This window comes from Equus caballus, chromosome 12, assembly GCF_041296265.1.
Source record: "Equus caballus isolate H_3958 breed thoroughbred chromosome 12, TB-T2T, whole genome shotgun sequence".
In the NCBI taxonomy this organism is placed as follows: domain Eukaryota; kingdom Metazoa; phylum Chordata; class Mammalia; order Perissodactyla; family Equidae; genus Equus; species Equus caballus.
This window is the reverse complement of record NC_091695.1, coordinates 35,298,130-35,318,952: the sequence shown is the minus strand read 5'-3', so window position 1 is coordinate 35,318,952 and position 20,823 is coordinate 35,298,130. Positions and strand designations below refer to the sequence as shown.

The window sequence follows — 20,823 nt, the reverse complement described above, 5'->3', positions numbered from 1 at the left end:
GAAATTAATTTTGATAATGTATTTTATTTAACCTAAATATCCAAAATATTATAATTTCAATGTGTAATCAACATGAAAAGACTACTGAAATATTTTGCCTTCTTTTTGTTGTGATAAGTCTTTAAAATCGGGTGTGCATTCTTGCAACACGTCTCAATTTGAAGTAGGCACATTTCAGGTACTTAATAGCTGCATGTGACTGTTTAGTGGGCAGCCCAGTTCTACACTCTTACTTTGTTTTTTTTGAGGAAGATTAGCCCTGAGCTAACATCTACCGTCAGTCCTCCTCTTTTTGCTGAAGAAGGCTGGCCCTGAGCTAACACCTGTGCCCGTCTCCCTCTACTTTATACGTGGGGCGCCTGCCACAGCATGGCTTGATGAGCAGTGTGTAGGTCTGCAGCCAGGATCTGAACCGCCGAACCCCGGGCCGCCGAAGTGGGACGTGGGAACTTGACTGCTGCGCCACTGGGCCGACCCCTACACCCGTACTTTTTTTGGGTCTGTTTTTTCTATCAGTTACTGAGAGATGTGTCTTAAAGCCTCCCACTGTGATGTTGGCTTTGGTTGTTTCTCCTTTTCTATTTCTATCAATTTTTCTGTCTTTTGAGATCGTGTTGTGAGGTGCATTCAGATTTAGCGTTTTTATCTTCTTGGTGGATTGCACTTTTATCATTGTGAAATGCTCCTCGTTAGTCAGGCTTCTTGCTGTCGAGGCTGCTTTATTTGATAGTGATCTTTGCCACATCCGTGTTCTCTTAGGTAGCGTTGGCCTGGGGATGTTTTGCTTTCACCTGTCTGTGATCTTGTATTTTTAAGCGTGCCTCTGTGGAGAGTATACAGCTAGTTTGATTTTAATCAATTTGACGATTTTTATCTTTTAATTAGAGCGTTTGCTCCATTTAAATATAATTGCTGGTATTTTGGTTTGTAGGTACCATGTTACTATCTGTTCTCTGTTTGTTCCACCTATGCTGTGCTGTGTTTCTCTCTGGCCTTCTGTTAGACGTATCGTGGTGTTTAGTTCGGTACTTCTCTCTTAGGTTGTTGGCTGTGTACATTCCTAGATACAGGGTGCATTTTACATTTGAGCCTTATTTACTGCTTTTACTACCTCCTGACACTGCTGTTTCCTTTGACACTTGAACTGCACTGAACTCCCTCCCGCCTCCTGTGTCATTATCATACTTTTGAATTTTAGATACATTTTTGGCATTATCCTCGTTTTGCACAGTTAGTGCTTATGAAGGTTTATTCTCGTAGTGACCCTTTCTGTTGCTCTTCACTCTTGTTTTTTCGTATTTCTGTCAGAGACTACTTTTCCCTGAAGAACTGCTTTCATAATCCTTTTAGTTCACGCCTGTGGGCAATGAGTTGTCTCATTCTTGTTTCCTGAAAAGTCTATATTTTGTCTTCACTTTTGAAGTGAAAAGTCTATATTTTGTCTTGACTTTCTATTGGGTATAGGATTCCAGGTTGGTGGTTATTTTCTTTCGGCATTTTATAGATGCCAATCCATTGTCGTCTGGCTTCCTTCCCTGTCCTTAAAAAGTCAGCTCTCAGTGTTCCTGTTGTCCCACTGAAGGTGGTGCCTTTTTTCGTCTGGCTCCTTTTGACACTTTGTTCTTGCCTTAGGCACACTCCGAAGGACTGCTGAAAACCAATGTGTGGTTTTCTTTGTTGAGTCAATGGCTTGATTCCTTCATCACTTTCAGACAAGTTTTGACCATTGTCTGTAGATGTTTCTTACTCCCTGTTCTGTCTTTCCTCACTTTGGGAGTCCCCATTTATATGGACATTAGACCTTTTACCGTGTCCTACATGTCTTTTGGGCTCCTTCTGTATTTTCCAGACTTTTTTCTTGTGACTTCTATCTGGCTGTTTTTTACTGACCTGTCTTCTGGTTCACTGATCCTCTCTTCAGTTGTGTTCAACCTGAGCTTAAACCCATAGATTGGGTTCTTAATTTCACTTACCCTATTTTTCAGTTCTAGAATCTGTTTTGATTCTTTGGTGAAAATTTTCATTTTGTCAAGTCTATTTTTGACCAGTTGAAGTCTGCATCTGATAACTACACTGTATGGGTCACCTCAGGGTCTGTTTCTATTTCTGTTTTCCTTTTTTCTCTTGGTCCTGTTTGTTGTTATTTTTCTAAGTGAACCTTGGGCGTTATGGATGAAAACCTGTGGAGACTCTAGGTGATGCTGTCTTCCCTCAGCGCTTCCTCTGACACACACCCAGAGGACAGACACTCTCCGTTCAGCCAGCTTCTGAGCGACTCTAGGCTGGATTCGGTCTTTGTAAGCCTCAGTCCTTATAAGCTGCCTTCATCTGCCCTCTCACCCAGGGTGTAGCCCCCGGGTCTCCATCTGAAAGCCTGAAGTGTTTCCCGGGGCCCCTCCTCCTTGGCAGGTCCTGAAGCCCAATTTTTGTCACCTGAAGACAGTGAGATTCCTGAAGGCTCAGCCTCTCAGGCAGTTTTTGCACAGTGCTGGGCTCATTTTCTCTGCCTCCCTTTTCTCAGAGATCTTGGCGCCTTAAGTCCCGTCTGATTTGTCAGGCCTGTATTTGAATTTCTGTCTTCCCAGCCCCATGGAACTCTCCAGAGCTCTGTTAGCCAGTACTTTCTGCTTGGCTTTCTGCTGTTTTCTTCCCAGCTTATTGGTGCATTTCCCCAAATCCCTGAGGAACACCTGATCGTCCCATGCCCTGAGGGAGAGAGTGGCTCTCGGAATGTTAGACTGGCCTCAGTGGGCTGCCCTCTTGTTTGGAATCTTTGCCCCTCCAGTTGGCTGCCTCAGTATCTCCTTGATGCCTTCAAACAGTCTTAAAAGTGTATCCAGCTTTTCTAGTTGTTGGTGAGTGGATCTCCTGCAGGCTGTTCGTGTATGTAGCTGGACGTGGGCAAACAAATCGGTGTTCCCTCTCCATCTGAAGCAAGATGTCAGAGTCCTAGTAAGTATAGTGATCGTTATTGTTATGAGAGCAACCTAAACCCACTAGTCCTTGCTTAGTACCCCCTGTTCTTTTTCTATTCAGCATCCCGTTTGCCCTGGCCCAGCCACATACACAGGGAAAGACGGAGCAGGTGGCCCACCCCACCAGGACACACAGGCAGCACCTCCACTCCTGGCTCCTCTCTCAGCTGCTGCGTGGACGCTCCATCCTGGCACTGCTCCCTCCTCTTCCCCTTGCCCTGAGCCAGCCCAGGGCAGGCTCTGTGATGACAGGCTGGCAGTGGCAGAGGAGAAGGCTTAAGAGTTGGAAGGGGTTAAGTGACATTCTGTGAATTGATCACATGTGAGTCTTCACTTTGAGTGTTTAAACAAATTACTGCTTTTAAGCTTCCCTCCGGTTTCATTTTAAAGTTGAAAATGCAGATTTTGTTCTTGAAATCTAGTGCAGTGATTTTACGGTGTTTTTGAAAGCACCGAATGAGATTTTAATAAGACGTCTCACTCAGAGAGCTCCAGTATGTAAGACTGAGAAAAGAGAATCTATTTGGGTTGAATTGTGGGTGGGACCCCAGTTGTGGGTCCCCCAGAGTCCACCAATGCCTGAGACGGGGCGTGTCTGTAGGACTCAGAACGCCCTCGGGAGTAAGGTCTTAAAGCCACGACCTCGTGACGCCTGAGTCGACCTGTGTCGGGTGTGTTGGTTGTCAGAGCACAGGTCGAGGCTAAACTGGTAGCGGTATGAGGTGTGCTGGGGGCTGGAAAGGAAGAAGGTGCAGGTGCAGCCCGGTCGGCAGGAGGAGAAAGGACGAAAGATGATGCGGGGGACAGCTCGGGTGGTTGGGGTGACAGAGGAAGGTGCAGACACTGGGCAGTGTCTGGGGTGTTCTGGTTGTCACAGCTAGGGGCAGGGGTGCTCCTACACATTCTGCAGTGCGGCCCCCACAACGAGGAGTTACTACTATTCAGGAAGCAGGTGCCAAGTGGAGAGGCTCTGGTGGAGGAACCCAGGCTTCTCCCGGGGACTGCTCTAATCTCCAGTGGGGTGCGGCGCGCCCCTGTCGTTTCATCCTGAGTGCTCTTAGCAAGGCTTCCTCAAGCCCTTGCTGGGCTTAAGCTGGTGAGTAAATGAGGGAGAATTGACCTCGTAGTCCGCATGAGGTGAGACTAGCTCAGTGACTGCTGACTGAGGGTCCATTCTAGACGTCCCCTTCAGTTTAGATAGTGCCCCTCTGGTGGCCGTTACTGACTGCTGCTCTTGGAGGAGGAGGTGGCAGACCCCCCAGAAAATCAGGCTTATTTCTGTTGTGTTTGGTTTATGAAACAGTTAAATATATCCCTTCAAAGTAGTATTGGACTATTTGCATCTTCTCTCTTTTCTACACACTCAACTTGCCATCTCTTTGAAAGCAGCCCTGCCTTCTTTTCTTTTTTGAGGAAGATTAGCCCTGAGCTAACTACTGCCAGTCCTCCTGTTTTTGCTGAGGAAGACTGGCCCTGAGCTAACATCCATGCCCATCTTCCTCTACTTTATATGTGGGATGCCTACCACAGCATGGCATGCCAAGCGGTGCCATGTCCGCACCCGGGTTCCGAACTGGCGAACCCTGGGCCGCAGAGAAGCGGAACGTGCAAACCTAAGTGCCGTGCCACGGGGCTGGCCCCGCCTTCTTTTTTTCTTTTTGTGAATCCTCTTCTTTTTGCTGAGGAAGACTGGCCCTGAGCTAACATCCGTGCCCATAATTCCTCTGCTTTATGTGTGGGATGCCTGCCGCAGCCTGGCCTGACAAGTGGTGTGCAGGTCCGCCCTCGGGGTCCGAACCAGCAAACCCCACGCCGCCCAAGTGAAGAGTGTGAACTTAACCACTGTGCCACCGGGCCGGCCCCCAGCTCTGCCTTCTTGTCTTCCTGTTTCTGTCCCTTTAATCGTCTGCAGGAGCCAGCGCCACCCCCAGCCCCTCTGTGACTATATCTGGTTCCGGGTTCCAGGTTCCGTGCTCCTGGGAGACAGTGGTGGAGGCACACAGGATCGCAGTCCTCAGAGAGCTGACAGAGCGGATCCTTTCTCACGATCAGTACAGGTTGTGAGCGCACCCTGACAGGAGGAAGTAGTTAAGAGGAAAGACACGACCCGGTGTGTGGGCAGGCCGCCTGTGTGCACACCGTGGTCCAGCAAAGGCCTTTCGGAGGGCTCACGTTTGAGCCAAGATCTGAAGCTGAGCGGAGCCAGCCTGAGCGCTTTCCCGGTGCTGGGCCTGCTGGGGCCAAGGCCAGGGGCAAGGAACAACTTGGCCGCGTCAGGCCATGAAGCTGTTGCGGAGGTTCCTGGACCGGAGGCGGAGGGAAAAGACGAACAAGGTGAGGGGGACCAGGGAGTTGGGAGTCAGGTGGAGCCTTCCCCAGCAGAGCTGGGATTTTTGTTTTGTTTTTAAGGACTTCTGAGGGCCCCAGGGTATTGTGGCTTCTCAGGAAGGGGTTGAGGTGATTTGGGTGGGTTTTTATGACGCTGGTGCTGTGTGGAGAATGGGTTGAGCTGGAGGCAAGAACGGATGGGGAGTAGGAACCGTTGGTCCAAGAAGGCACTCCTGATGCCTGGGTTGAGCTGTGAAGTTAGTGCTTTGGGCCAGCACTAAAGTCCCCTTCACATCGCCCACCCCACAGAGCGCAGAGCAGTGTGCATGTGTATGATGTTGCAGAGCTAGAGAATGTTTCAGTGGCGGGTGTGTAACGGCTGTGTGTGTACGCCTGTCACGTGCACAGCACTGTGTTCAGATACTTCCCGAGTGCCTGTTACGGGGCAGGCACTGTTCTAGGTGCCGAAGAGTCAGGATGTAGTAAGGGGCGCATAACCCAGGTATGTTTCAGTTGTGCAAGGAGAGCTGGAGGACGGAAGGGCTGTGTGGGTTCAGCTGGAGCAGGTGAAATGTGTGGACGGTGCGGTGGCTGCAGCCGTGGCTGTTTTGTCCTGGGTGTCTGTGCAGGCGGACTTGGGGAGGCCGTGATCCCTGTACTTTCAGCCACGCCCTCTGCTCTGTCTCGCAGAGACCTGCCTCAGCGCCACGCTCTCTACCTCCGTTTGGGCGGTCTTTGGGTTCCTTCAGTTCAACATCGGCCACAACCATCCTTTGCCCTCGTCTGTCCCTCCTCCTGTGAGCAGTGTGGCCTCCCCCCAGCCAGGGGCTCAGAAACCGGGGAGCCCGCTTCGCCTCTTCCTCAGCCTGCAGTCTGCAGGTCCTGAGGCGTGTGCCTGTCCTGTCGGAGCCCGCCTCTGAGGTGCACTGGCGAGAGCTGGACCGTTTTTTCCATCAGGGTGATTCGAGGAGCGGTTGGCTCCCGTGGCCTCTCCCGCCCCGGCCCCCTGTGGTCTGGCACCCGCCGCGCTGAGCTGTGGGCAGTTCCTCACATGCAGATGTGTTGTTTTCTGGAAACTTCTTTGTAAATATGCTGTTCTCAGAGAAGGCGGTCTTTTTTACTCACCCTGTGTTCTGCTTGCTGATTCTTCGTGCTAACGACTGCTAAGTAATTTGATAACTAACTCTTTTGGAGAACCAGTTTCGCCCTGTGAATAAAGATCTTCAAAAGTGCTCGTATTCTGCCCGAGCAGTTTTACTTCTGCTCCAGAAATGGTTGCTTTCTGGAGGGGACTTTCGGCATAAGGATGTTCACCGTAACATCTTAGCGTGTTTACATCCTTTATTCCTGAGCAAGTTAGAAAAGTAATAGATGCCAGCATCTATTTATTTTTAGAAACCATTTAAAGCATAAATAATGTGTAATTCCCACTTCATGGGTTTAACATCTCTCGCTTTTGCCTCCCAGCCTCACCTCCTTCCCCCTGGTTTTGGCATCACCTCGGGAGGGACATGAGTTCCTGTGGGCCCGTTCTTGTGGTTGGAGGTGGGGCAGCGGGCCCTGGCTGTGACTGCAGACCACGCTGGACTCTCCCGGAGCTTCCTCGGGCGTCTGCGGAGGGCCACAGACAGGGAGCCCATTCCCAGCGACCTTCCTGGTCAGCTGGGGCCTTCTAGTAGTCGGAGTGCCCATTGGTGTTCCTGCCCGAACCGGGTCCTGTACTGGAGGTTGCGCAGTGGTGATTTTTCTGACTCAATCCTCCTTCATTTGTTAGCTGCTCCTCTTCAGTAAGGAGCATCCCTTTCTGTTCTCTTTCTCTCTCTCAGTTGCTGTGGCCCCTTGCATTTGTATTTATTCAGTGTATCGCAGTCAGTTATCATCATTATTCCTTTGGATACTCAGATTGTCCCCTCAGCTGGGCTCCTGTGTCCTTTCGCCAGGGCCCTATTAGTCTTTGAATGCTCCGTTGTTTCCTGACACAGAATTTGTCGCAGACCCACTTTGTGTTTCTCCTGCCTCAGATCTGCAGTCGTTCCTCTGAGGAGCCCTGGTTCCTTTTGGTGGGGAAATGCTGTTTAGAAATCAGTATCTGGGGGCTCGGTGTGCTCACTGTCACAGAGGTTCACATCTAGGTTCTTTTCGGGACAGAGCTGGAGAAAAATCTTGACAAAAAGAAAAACCTGGATTTCATATTGGTATTTCCTTTACAAATTAAACCTAGTTTTTTCCCCTTAATTTCTTTCTTTCTTTTTTTCTTTTTTCTTTTTTCTGCTTGATCTCCCCCAACCCCCCGATACATAGTTGTATATCTCAGTTGCAGGTCCTTCTAGTTGTGGCACGTGGGATGCCGCCTCAGCGTGGCCTGACGAGCAGTGCCATGTCTGCTCCCAGGATCCGAACCCGTGAAACCCTGGGCCCCCGAAGCGGAGCGCATGAACTTAACCACTCGACCCCGGGGCCGGCCCTTATTTTGTACTTCTTGTCTTAGACTGACAGTTTTGATTTCTAATGATATTAGCCTTAATTTTTTTATCCTATGATACACATAAAATAGTTTAAACCTTTTAATATCGTATTGTTATAATCATCCTGTTGAGTGAAGTTTTAGAGTTTCTTTGTAGTTCTTTTGGATCTTAGAATAAACCTATCTTAAGAATACATAGCTAGAATAATGGGTTTCAAAGCAATGTGAAGTAACATAACCGCACAACATTTGATAAACAGTTGGAGTGCCCGTTGGTGTTCCTGCCCAAATCGGGCCTTCTGTTGGAAGTTGCAAAGTTCATTTGTTTCTGCTGCTTCTTAAGTTTAGGGTTTACATTGTTCTTCTGGAGTTAATTTTTCTTCAAATACATAAAGCTTTTACGTGATTCAAAAACGAGAAGTATAGAAAAAGGCATAGTCGGAAGTCTTGCTCCTCCCGTCCCTGTCCCACTCACGCCTTCTAGGTGGGGGACCACGGTCCGGTTTGCCTGAGGGTAGGCCTGGGTTTTGCCTCTTATCCTCAGGCAATTAGCAGCCGTGCCCCTTTCACTCTCAGAAATGAAGCATAGGGAAAGCCTTGTCGGCGCTTGCTAATGCTCATGAGAGAGCGGACAAAATGTTTCCACTTGGTAGGTTTTTCCCTGTGGCTGGAAGGAAGCTCTTGGCCGAGCTCTGCTGACTTGGATCGCGGTTCGCTGGGCAGGGAAGGTCCACCGAGGGAGTTCTTTGTGGCTTCCAGAGGCTCGTTCTTATTCTGAGGAGGAAATTTCCTCTTTCTCTGAAAATAATCTGGGAGCTTGAAGCATATCTTGCATTTCCAAGTTTTTCTGCTTTGCAAATGGGTAATTATCCCTCCTGCCTATGTATTTTTAAACCTTTGCCAGTAGTAATATGGAAATTGATTTCGTGTAGCGCCATGCTGAAGAAGACTAATCAATGTCGCTGAGCCCTTAACATCTCTGGAAATCCCGGGGTGCTGCTAAGAAGCTAGGACACACTCTTGCTCCCGCCTTAAAAATAGTTCATGGGGAAAACGTGAGTGACAGGTGAGGTCGCGATAGCCTGCGCGCCCTGCAATAGAAACAGCTGTGGCAGGGCAAGGGTATTTTGAAGAGTCTTGAGTATGAATTCTAGGATAGTCTGATGTGTTATTTTCATGCAAATGAAAATATGAAAGACTTCATTTTTGACTGAGTGTGAAATGCAGTTGATGCACAGAGTTAAAGAAGTCCCGTATAGAATTTTACTTGGCTGTTTTGTGGCTCAGCTCCTGTAGCTCCCGCAGAGATACACACGGAAGGGAGACCGTCAGCCAGCTGGCGTCTCCTTCTTCGTGCTGTTTGAAGGCGCTTTACGCAACGTGCTGAGTGCCTGTCCCTCCTCCGGCGGACAGACTGACTGCAGAGGACAGTGGCAGCAGGTGTGTGGGTGTGTGCCGCCCTGTCTCCTGTGCTGCCGTCCGTCTCTGTAGGTAGACCCCCGGTCTCCCTCGGTCCCGGTGGGCAAGGCTCGGAGGAAGCAGCCTGGTGGGCAGTCGGCGGACTCGCGCCCCATCCTCGCCGAGTTCCCTGCGTCAGTTACCTCGTCTCTGAGCCTTCGGAGTTCTCATCCGTCAGTTAGGGACGGTAACTGTCGGTTTTGCTTCAGCAAATATTGATTGTCTGCCGTGTGTTAGGCACTGTCTGTCCAAGGGCTGGGTAGACAGATGTTTGGGGGATTAAATGAGATAATAGCCAGCATTTATTGCTTCTAAGCCTCTTTCTGTGAGTTATCTCCCTGAGTCTCATAACAGTACTGTAGAGCATTCTTTCTACTATAAATAGTGCTGGAAGGCAGGGGACTGTTCCGCAGCCTGTCTGACAGTGAAGGAATTGAGGCACGGAGAGGTTTGGGAGCCCCTTCAGAGGCCGGTAGCGAATGAGTGTGGAGATTGGTTATGGTGAAGAGTGCTTCCCTCTGACTCCCACAGTTAACCGTGACCAATAGGGAAAAAAGGAGAATGACGAAGAAAAAGTGCAAACGGTATGCAAATGTGTGGTGGACGGAGTGACAGTCTCTCTCTCCACCCTGTATGTCCACAGTGTGGGGTATTTTATCTGAAAGGCGGTGGTGTTTTTACTGTGCGTTCATACTTTTCGTAGAGAAAGATGGGTGAAGTTCTACATTGTGAGAATACAAGTAATGAGTAAAATAAACTTGCTGAGTCAGGGGGCTTAGCGACAAGCTGCCTGGTGATCCGTGCAGAGAAATAAATTGTTCTAAGGCCTTTGGTTCCCTGCGTCGATGGGAGGGTGGGAGAAGAGCTCTGCAGGGCCCCCCGGGTGTGTTGCGGTCCAGTGCTGCCCCCCTCCCGCATCCTCACCAGGCATGCCTTGGTCCAGTGCTGCCCCCCTGCCGCATCCTGAGCTGGCGTACCTCGGTCCAGTGCTGCCCCCCGCCGCATCCTCACCAGGCTTGCCTCGGTCCAGTGCTGCCCCCCCTGCCGCATCCTCACCAGGCGTGCCTCGGTCCAGTGCTGCCCCCCTGCCGCATCCTTGCCCGGCGGGGCCCGCGATTAAAGGATGCCTCTGCACACTGCTCGCTTCTTGTCTCAAGTCTGAGATTGGCAGGCCTGGGGCCGTCCTGTGCTGCCCCAAATGCAGGAGAGGCCGGGAGAGTAAGTGCCTGGGGCTCTCAGCTCCTCTGGCCCGGTGCTGTTCCCAGGCCTGGGGAGGGGCTCAGAGGCCGGGCAGCCAAAACAGGTGACAAATTGTGACAGCGTGCCTGAAATCACTGCAGCTGTGCCTCTGCAGCTGGAGAAGGCAGTTTAGTGTTACTTACATGGCAGCTGGAACGCTCCTCCTGGCTGGGATTATCAGGGCCAACTGCCGCCTCCCCCTCCCCTGCCCTGACTTCCCCGAGAAGGGAAGAGAACACGTGTTAAATAAACCCGGGGATTAGGGATTTGGAGTTATATACCGCCCCCCCCCACCCCCCGTTTGTTACTTTTATTCTCCTTCCTGATGATCTTGACTCCATTTCTGTGAGACAGTTTCACAAACTGGACAGCGTGTCTTTTTGATGTGTGTATGGTGGGTGCCTGACAGTCACCAGAGTGGGAGAAAGTCCCATGCAGGACAAAGTAGTAGGTGGTTAGAATAAAGGGTTTAAGTTGGAGAGAATGTGCATTCCGAGGTTGTTTTCTTGTGCAAACCATAGAAATAGTTGTTCCTAACGAAGTTTGACGATGAACTAAGAGATTGTGTGGAAGCAGATTCCTGATTATAGGTTCTGCGTAGTTTGTACAAACCCTTAACGTCCAGTTCGTTCCCCTTCATGTTCCCCAACTGTGTCCACAGGGCTGGGCGCTGCGGGAAGGGAGCTGTTTCCAGCAGACCTGGAAGCGTTAATACAGTAGCCGCTCTTTCCGCGGCTTCCAGGCTGCGAGCCCGTGCCCCCGCCTGGCCTGGAAACCCACGAGCTGTGGAGGGCAGGGCGTCGCTGCCCACCGTGTCTGGGACTCGGGATGCGGGTTTCTCTGTGCTTTGAAACGCTGCCGGTGTTCCTTCAGTTGTAAATTCGTCTGAAGAGCCTCTGGTGGGAAGTTTTATAGTAATGCCGTGTAAAGAGATAGTGACACACGTAGTGCTAATTTGCAGTAACTTTAAGCATTGCCAGTAATTTAATTTCCAGGGAGCTCCTGAACCGCCTGTGCTCGGGTCTCCGTGGTTCTGTTTGCTGCGCTCGCTGGCGGGCATTAGGTTCGTTCCAGTTGGAAAACCTCTGCGGGAAGGACGGAGGGAAAGGAAGCACTTGCTATCCACACATTCTTGGGTAATTATTTTCATTTGAACGAAAGTTTTGTGCCACTGACTAGGAAATACGTTAAATCCTAGCCCTCTGCTCCCTCTGCTCTAGTCGTCATCTTGGAGATTCCTTCGTCTCTGTGGGGTCACCCGTCCCCTTTTTGAAGATGATCGCCACGTTTCTGTCTGGAGCTCCACATTTGGGATGCTCCTGCATGCCCAGCCCCGAGTTTTGCCATATCCCTTAGACGGCCCGTAGACGTCCTGCTGTGTCTCAGTCCAGGGTCCTGCTCCGCCTTCCTCCTTGGTCAGCCTCGAGTCTCCCCGCCTCCCTCCCCACTTCACGCGCCTCCTCTGCCCTTCCTCGCTCATCCTGCTGGGCCAGTCCGCAGCTCTGTCCCGTGTTTTCTGCTCTCACGTCGTTTCTGTTTTCCTTTGTGCTCTGGTGCGCTAGCTTGGGCCGTTCGTGGGGCCTTGGTGTCTACATGAGGTGGCTTTGCTTGTGCTTTCTTCCTTTCCAGGCCACCTAGCTCCCAGGGTAACCCAGACCTCTGGCATGAGAAGGTTTTGGCAGGGCCTATCCATGGCAGCAGGTGTTTGGCAGTTTGGCATTCATGGCTCCGTGTTCTGGCTTTATTCACCTTTCCCACATCTTTCCCTCTGTAAATGCCCCTTCACTCTGCCCAACCAGTCTGCTCACTCTGCTCCCCTTCCCTGACGCCTCGTCCTGCGCGATTCCCTGCTCGGGTACTGCCTCTCCCTCTCCTCGCTTTCATCAGACCCCAGCTGCCTCTCCAGGCCGAGGTCACCCCTGTGAGGTCTGCTCGGACCAACTCCGATTCCTACTGGGATTCAGAGTCGCTCCCATCTCTAGGAGACGACAGATTTGGTGCTTGGGGCTGGTTTTACTGTGATTCCTTTTATCTTTTCTCCAGTTTTTCAAAATGCCACCAGCTTTAAGAAAAACGCAGATGAAAGAGTAGGATCAAGGTCATTCTTGAGGGGGCAAAAGAAATCACAAAAAGATCTCCTGTGGGGCGTGTGGCCAGCCTCTTTCTCCCCATGGGATGATGGCGGTGGGCTTGCTGGGTGAGCGTGGAACAGTCTGCTTTTTCACTGACTGCTGAGTGGCTTCCTCTTCTTTCCCACCCTCCCCTCCTCCTCTACCTCCCCCTCCACACCCGTGTCAAATCTTGGATCCTCTGCTTACTAACTTTCTGATCTTGGCCAAGATATTTCACTTCTGAGACCGTTTTGTCGTCTGTAAAGTAGAGATACTATTTATTTCCCAATATTATAGGCAGATTTAGTGAGAACTAAAATAAAGCATCCACCGCTGTACCCTGCAGAAGATGGGCCTTCATTAGATGCGAGGTGTCTGTCTGCAGACCCCGTAACCCCGACTCGGGTGACTGGGAGGGCGTACAGCCTGCGGGGGCTTGGTTTGGGTGCTCACCGTGGGATCTCCCCCTGAAGATGACATCGTCTTGAGCTCTGAGTCCCGAGCTGCTTATCAGCCAAGTGACCTTTGTAGGTCACTAACCTGCCCGGGCCTGTCTTCCAGTCTGTGAAGTGAGCTAATTATGTATGCCTTCCTGTCGTATGTGACATCTACTTTTATGTGATAAATACTGGAAAATATTTTGAAAACCAGTCAAGCATTAAGCACGTATAAAGTTATTACAATGAATATTTGTGTCTTAGGAGTACTTAGCATCGTGCCTCCCAACTTTTTTGTTCAGTAAATTGTCCAGATTAATAGGGCTGCTCCTTCTCCAGCTGGTATTGCTGTCTCCTGAGCTTGCTGGAGCCTCGAGAGGAAATCCCTAATAAAGTAGCTTCCGTTCCAGTTTTGTACTTAGACCTTTGGTTCTTTCTGAGACGCCCTTCTTGTTAAGTTAGAGGGTAGGTAAAACTGGTTATAATATAAGGCTCGTGTGAGACTGGTTTGCAAGACGTGAATACACGGAGCCATGACAGTTTAAGAAGGTTACAACGCGGTAATATTCACAGTCAGACGTAGTCGTTGCTGGTTCAGATCCACGGGGACCTGTTGTTTGAACACTACATTGTTCGCCCGGGCTGGGGATTTTGAAACAGTGAGGGGAGCAGTTCTTTCCCTCGAGCAGACTCGTGTGAGTGTGGTGCTGCACGGAAGGGACAGGTGCTGTCTTTCTCAGGGGCCGGCGGAGCCTGTACAGAGCGGCAGGGTTGAGCTCCGGCTGCGACGTCGTGTTGGGCATGCGGGAGGCGCGGGGCTGGGGCGGCATTGGGAAGGAGGAGCTGCCACGGGCCCGCGAGCACGAGCAGAGGGCGCAGTTGTGGGCCGGCTGGGCGGGCCTGCTGCGTGTCGGGTGGTTTGCTGCGGAGGGGTGTGGTGTGCCAGGCACGCCGGGTGGGAGGAGAAGGGTCGACAGAGGAACAGAAAGGCACCGAGGGTGTGAGCTCACGGCAGGGCGGTCCCCGAGGGCTGGAGTCAGTTCTCCGAGAGCGCTCTGGTGGGGCAGCGTGATGGGGGCCCTGCAGGTGCCGAGAGGCCGCCTTTGTTGACGCTGCACCCTTACCTGAGATCCGCCAGCCAGCTGTGTGTGCTCCGGGGGCCGTTGTCACTCCTGCTGTGGACACTGCAGGAGAGGGGGTCGACAGCGTCTTCGGGCTCACCTGTCCTCACTACTGTCAGCCGAGGCTGCGTGGCCTTGCACGCCGCAGCTCCTGTGTTTCTTTGACTTGTTAGCAGGCGGGGAGGAGCTGCTGTCAGTGTAGCCTCAGGTAGCCGTAGGTGCTCCTTCTGAACTTGTGTTTCTGCTGACCCGGCGTGATGGAGCCGCGGGAGGAATCCCGCATGGAGAACTTTCAGGCACGGCTGATGTCGAGACCCCTGCCTCAGCCCGAGATGCCCTTCTGTCCCGTGTGTCCAAAACACTCGTCAGAGACGGAAAGGAGAGCAGGCTGCTCGCTTGTCCTCGGTGTCCTGTGCGCTCAGCTGGAGCTTCGAGGTGTGGTCTCCCCGTATGTGTTGCAGTGCTGGCCCAGCTTCTCCGTGCTCGTTCCCTGCCTGCCTTGGGAATTGCGGGTGGCTCTAGGGCAGTGAGGTGCAGTGTGCGGGGACCCAGTTGCCGTCAGAGTGGGGCTGTTGAATAGTACCCGCGGGGGTCTTGTTTGACATTTCTGTTCCCGTCAGTAGTGGAGTCTCAAAGTGTGACAGAGCAGGTCCTGTCTTAGATCCCTTTCTGTGCCGTTGTGCTCGGTGGTACCTATGAAGGCCTAGGGGGTGGTGTCCAAACGCTCTTCCACATCTCGGACGTCCTCATGTAATAAAGGTCATGAAATAACTTCACAGAGTGCTTCATCACACGCAAAAGAGTGGATTGTGGCTTTCTTTGCAGAATTGAAGTGCTAGTGTGAACTACTGACAAGCCTGAAAAATGCTAAAATAGTAACTGAATCGGGGAAACCTTGCTCACACCCTAGGACTTTTCAGGAGAATTGCTAACCTGTGAACTCTAAAGCTGTTCCTGAGAGGGGCTGGGGAGACCAGTATGACGTCATTTTACTAGAGGAGCGGGGGCCTTAATCAGGTTACTGTCCTCCCCTCTCAGGTTCAGGATGCCTGGAACACTGGCACCCTCCATCACTTCCATGCCTTTATTGGCTCCGTGTTTTGGTGGAGCCATCATTGCCGGGAGGGATACCACCACATGCTAAGGTGGGACCACCAGTGGTTCTGGAACGTGGCGGAGTGTGAGTGACAGAGCAGTGACTCGCAGGTGGAGCGTCCTAACGGAGGGACTCCCTCGTGGTAGATGCTGTCAGATGAGTCTCCAAGGGCTCACTAAAAGATGAGCTGCTGTTGTCAAGCAAGGAAGACTAGGAAACATAGTTTAAGGGTCTCGCGGAGATGTTTTAAAGCCTGGTGATGTAAGTGCAGAGTAAGCATGTTCGATGTGGTAACTTAGCGTGCAGCTGGCACGAACACTTTTGTCTGCCTGTTTACTGTAATAAATTTGTGGGGCTGAGTCGGAGTCAGAGTCGGCTGGTGCTCTACTTTCCTGGAAGGGTGTGTTAACGTGGCCAAGCTTTCGGGCAGCGTCTTCGTAGGGAAATGGGGGGCTGGCCCCTTGAAGTCGCCTTGTGTTTAGGCACACAGACTATGTATGTGATGTTTACATAAGCTTCATAACTGGGGTGTCAAGCTGAATAATCACAGGTTTGTGATTATTTCTACTGTTATGTAATAGCGTAATATTTTAATCTGTCCTTTATTGCCATGGGAGGTTAAAAAAGGCAAAGATTTGGGGCCAGCCCCCTGGTGTGGTTAAGTTCGGTGCACTGCACTTCAGTGGCCTGGGTTTCGGGTTTGGCTCCTGGGCACAGACCTACTCCACTCGTCAGCCATGCTGTGCCAGCAACCCACATGCCAAGTAGAGGAAAATTGGCAACAGATGTTAGCTCGGGGGCAGTCTTCCTGGCCAAAAAGAAAGGGCAAAGATTCTACATAGAGAAATTGCAGTGAAATAAAACATTATTTTTGCAAATAATGTTTTATCTTCTAAAAAGTAGTAAGACAGTCCTCACTTTGCATGGGACTATAAAAATGACCATGCAGCTGGCCCGCTACAAAGCAATCTTAATCATTGATGGAGACGATTGTGTTTGTGATTGTTACGTTTTTTTCAAGACATTGCAAACTCTCTTAAATTATAAATGTATGAGGAAATGACAAAAACAGTAAAACTAATCTTTATTTAGTACACTGCAATTTATAACATTAGAAACGTTGAGAATTCAATTCCATAGGTCTTGGAGCCAGCAGGTCCATTTCTGGGTCTGTCCCTCAGAGCAATCCAGTACCTCCTTTTTGTACATAATTTTAAAAAATCAGTACAATATCCTAATTATAAAATAAAGTAAATTTAAAAAGTTAGTTTACGGTGAAACATTTCATTCTGTAAATGTTTGGGCACGACTGCACCGAAGACGCAAGTCAGATGTTTGTACCTTCTGCTGATGAATGAGTTTAAGAGAAGATGATCAGAAGCCATTCCATAGAAAAATAGAGAAATGTGAAAGAAGAGGTGGCCACTCCATAAAAGTGTGTTAGGATAAGTAAACACAGACCAATCTCAATTGTATTTGATCCGAGAAAAATGAATAACCGTGACTGAAATAAGGACAACGTGCCTTTCGTATCACAGATTGTCAAGTAGAGACCTGGGCAAGTACAACAGTCTCGCATACGAGCTGAGCCTTCTTTGCAGGTGAAATGTCAGAAGAGTTCCCTTGGTCATGAGAGGGCCAGGGGAGTGACGGAGGGTCACGAAGAACATATTGCCTCTGGAACTCTCACCAAATGCCCAGGCATGCGTTCAGTCCCTGTCATATGAGAAGATTTTGGAGACCCCCTATTTGATGGGCGACAGGGAATGGAAGATGGATCCAAAAAAGAAAGTGGGCCCTAAAGTTTAATAACACACCAGGGTGGCAGAGCTACAGGAAACAGGTGTTTCATAAGCTGCTGGCCCAGGAGGAATAATTTAGCAGTAGCTATTAAAATTGCAACTGACCTTTGACTCAGAAGTTCTAAGGTTTTATCCTGCAGATGCACTTGGCACACGTGCAGAATGATACATGTACAAGGTTATTTGTTGCCATGCTGTTTGTCAGAGCTAAAGATCGGAAGCACAGTCGTAAGTGTCCATCGGTAGGAGAAGAATAAATACGTTACGGCTTTTGTGTCAGTGCGGCTGTGAGAGGAGGAGGACGCTGCGAGCCGGCCGGCCCTCCTCAGGCCGTGTCCCTGCTGGAGAGGCACTAGAGGGAATGCGTGTCTCACTGGATTCTCCGCGCGTCGAACCTCGGGATAAACGGGGAGCGTCTGCCTTCAGCTGCCTGCCGAGTTGAAGAGCCACCAGGGCTGGAAGGGAGGCCTCCATGGATACCTTTATTACCATTTGTAAAAAACAAAGTTTTAAAAGTTGGTGTGACAAAGAGCTCTGTCCTGAGCATCCTTCCATTGCTGCTGCTATCCCTGTTTTGTAAAAGTTTGTGATGGCCAAAACATCTCCGTGGAAATGTGGATTTTACGCTGCTCCTAATGATGGCTTTAGGCTGTCAAGGTCAGGCAGGCAGTTTCTGGTCTCATACTTTAAAGACAGTTTCTTTATGATTCAGTGGTTTTTTGGCACGTGCATAGATCTATGAAAGGAAGTATTCGAAAATGAAAACTATTTTATACTCCAGTAAGCACGAGCAGCGCCAAAAATCACATACTTGCTTTACTGGAAAGTTTGAAACATGGTGTGAATATAAACTGGACATTAATATGCTTCATATTGTGTTTTCATTTTATTATTATCTAGTGTTGTTAATTTATCTGAAACTCTTTAAGGTAGTCGTCTTTTGTAAAAAAGTAATGTTTAAAAAAAAAAACCTACCTAGAAGATTCCAGAAGGCACTCATTCCTATTTGAATAAATATTTCTGCCCTTGATTTTTTATTTCATTGGTTTGATTCTCCCCTGCCGCTCAGGCTCCGTTTGAAAAATTTAATCAGAATGTTTTTGCCTGTGAGTATTTCGCTGTTATTATGCACTGAAATGTTATGCTTCTGAAATATACTTTCACACTAATATTTCAGATTGTTTTGAAATATACGTGTGCATTCATATTTCACATTGTCTTGACTAATTGTGAGACATTATTTGTGTTTAAATACAACATGCTTGTAACAACCGAAAACATTTTGGTTTACTATTTAGCAGAAAGGTAAAAATACGTGAAGCAAATCTTATACTCACTGCCCATGAGTAAATCCCCATTTTTGCTTAAAAGCAGATGCCTTCCAAAGAAGAAAGGAGTGATGGCTAACATAGCTAGAAATTTAAATTGGAAATGAGGAACAAAAATGGAACAATTCGGGGCTGGCCCCGTGGCCGAGTGGTTAAGTCTGTGCGCTCTGCTGCAGGCGGCCCAGTGTTTCGTCAGTTCGAATCCTGGGCACGGACATAGCTCTGCTCATCAAACCACGCTGAGGCAGCGTCCCACGTGCTACAACTAGAAGGACCCACAACGAAGAATATACAACTATGTACTGGGGGGCTTTGGGGAGAAAAAGGAAAAAATAAAATCTTTAAAAAAAAAAAAGAAAGGAATAATTCACTCATTGCCATTGTAAAGAAATGTGTCTACCCATGTGTACACCCGAGAGAAAACATAGCATAAATCCACATGAAAACTTGTGCAGGAACGTTCATAGCAGCATTATTCGTGATCGCTAGGAAGTGGAAGCAACCCACATGTTCATCAGCGAATGAAGGGATAAACAAAACATGGTCCATCCATGCGGTCGAATGTTATTCAGCCATAAAAGTGAACAAGGCCCTGACACACGCTACGATGTGGATGAACCTTAAATATGTGATGCTGACTGAAAGACACCAGACACGGAAGGACAGATATTGTGTGATTTCATTTATACGAAACGTCCAGAACAGGCGAGTCCGTGGACTCAGCGGATTTGTGGCTGCCAGGGGCTGGGGGGGAGGTAATGGGGAGTGACTGCTAATGGATCAGCTTTTGGGGCGTGACCAAAATGTTCTGGAATTACTGGTGATGGTAACACAACATTGTGAATATGCTGAAAATCACTGAATTGTACTCTTGAAAATGGTTAAGATGGTGAATTTTATGTTGGTGACTTTTGTCGTAGTAAAAAATCTCAAAAAGAAAAGAAAAGCAGTGTGGTCACATTTTTTATGAATTTGAGTGATGTGGATTGAAAATAGTGTTATAAAATAGTCACATCAGGGGCCGGCCCACGGCCAAGTGGTTAAGTTCCCTGGTTCTGCTGCGGCAGCCTGGGGCTTCACTGGTTCGGATCCTGGGCATGGACATGGCACCACTTGTCAGGCCACACCGAGGCAGTGTCCCACATGCCACAACTAGAAGGACCCACAACTAGGAGATACAACTATGTACTGGGGGGATTTGGGGAGAAAAAGCAGAAAGGAAAAAGGGAAGAAGAAGATTGGCAGCAGTTGTTAGCTCAGGTGCCAGTCTTGGGGGGAAAAGAAATTCACATCAGTGTTTCAATTACTGTGAGGTAATGCAGTTCTCTCAAGAGTAAAAAAAGTTAAGATGTCAAAAATGATCAAATGTCAGAGTGGGCAGACCAAGTTGTGAGTTGTGTTTGTGTTATTGCCGCCTGGCAGTGCCCCTGCAGCCGGTGGACAGACCGCATCCTACAGAGATGCTCAGGTTTGGCTCTAAAGGATGCTCGTTTGGAATTAGACTCCCACACAATGCATCCTCCCTAGTTGCCAAGCCAACAGTTAGGAAAGAGGCACAGGATGGTTTCTTTCAATAAACTTTATTTTTTAGAGCCATTTTGGGCGTACAGCAGAATTGAGGGGGAGATACAGAGGTTTCCCGTATACCTTCTGCCCCCCACTCCCCCAGCCACCCCTACTGTCCACACCCCCCACCAGCGTGGCACATTGGTTACAGTCCTTGAACCTACTGCATCGTCACCACCCAGAGTCCACGGTTGACGTCAGGGTTCGCTCTTGGTGCTGGACCTGCTGTGGGCTGAACACGTGTGTAAGGACCTGTGTCCACCATTATAGGTCATCCGGAGTAGTTTCACTGCCCTGAAATCCCGTGCTCCCCCTGTGCATCCTTCCCTTCCCCCAGCCCTGGCCATCACTGATCTTTCGAGCATCTCCATAGTTTTCCCTTTTCCAGAATGTCATATAGTTGGAATCATACAGTATGTGATTCTTTCACCAAGATTAGCTTCTTTCACCAAGGAATGTGCATTTAAGATTCCTTGGTATCTTTTCACGGCTTAATAGCTCCTTTTTATTAGTGCTGAATAGTACTCCATTGTCTGGGTGGACCATAGTTCATCCACTCACCCACTGAGGGACTTCTTGGTTGCTTCCAGGTTTTGGCCATTATGGGTAAATCTGTAACCATCTGGCACAGTGTATTTTTGACCTGGTCCATACATACATTAAAAAAAAAAACACTAAGGTAGTTTTTTTCTCCTCCAAATGGAAGTCACATTCGGTTTTTGGCAGAACAGGTTTGAGCTGCTGTTGGGAGCAGTGGCTGCTCAGCACTTAGCAGAGACGAGTTTTGGAAGACGAGAGCAGACCCCGGGGCCGACAGCTGGCGAAGGGTCCAGCGCAGGGAGAGCGGAGGGCTGGGTGGCGCTCAGGTTTGCTGATCTTGGAGAGCAGTAGGTCGGTG

General features: G+C 49.5%; 1 protein-coding gene across 30 annotated transcripts in view; it reads left to right on the top strand.

The window, feature by feature from the left end:
• The window catches only part of LOC138916700 (liprin-alpha-1-like), a 108,298-nt gene that overhangs the window by 17,664 nt on the left and 69,811 nt on the right, over nucleotides 1–20,823 (top strand). For 4 of the 30 annotated variants that reach the window (XM_070229911.1, XM_070229910.1, XM_070229909.1 and 1 more), the window contains exon 1: nucleotides 4,941–5,309. The exons of 25 other annotated variants lie outside the window; for them this stretch is intronic. In XM_070229911.1, the coding sequence (XP_070086012.1) occupies nucleotides 5,256–5,309 (54 nt within the window). In that variant the 5' untranslated portion in view covers nucleotides 4,941–5,255. Of the gene's footprint in view, nucleotides 1–4,940; nucleotides 5,310–20,823 lie in introns of those variants that run through there. One more of the 30 variants, XM_070229918.1, reaches the window with a different exon arrangement.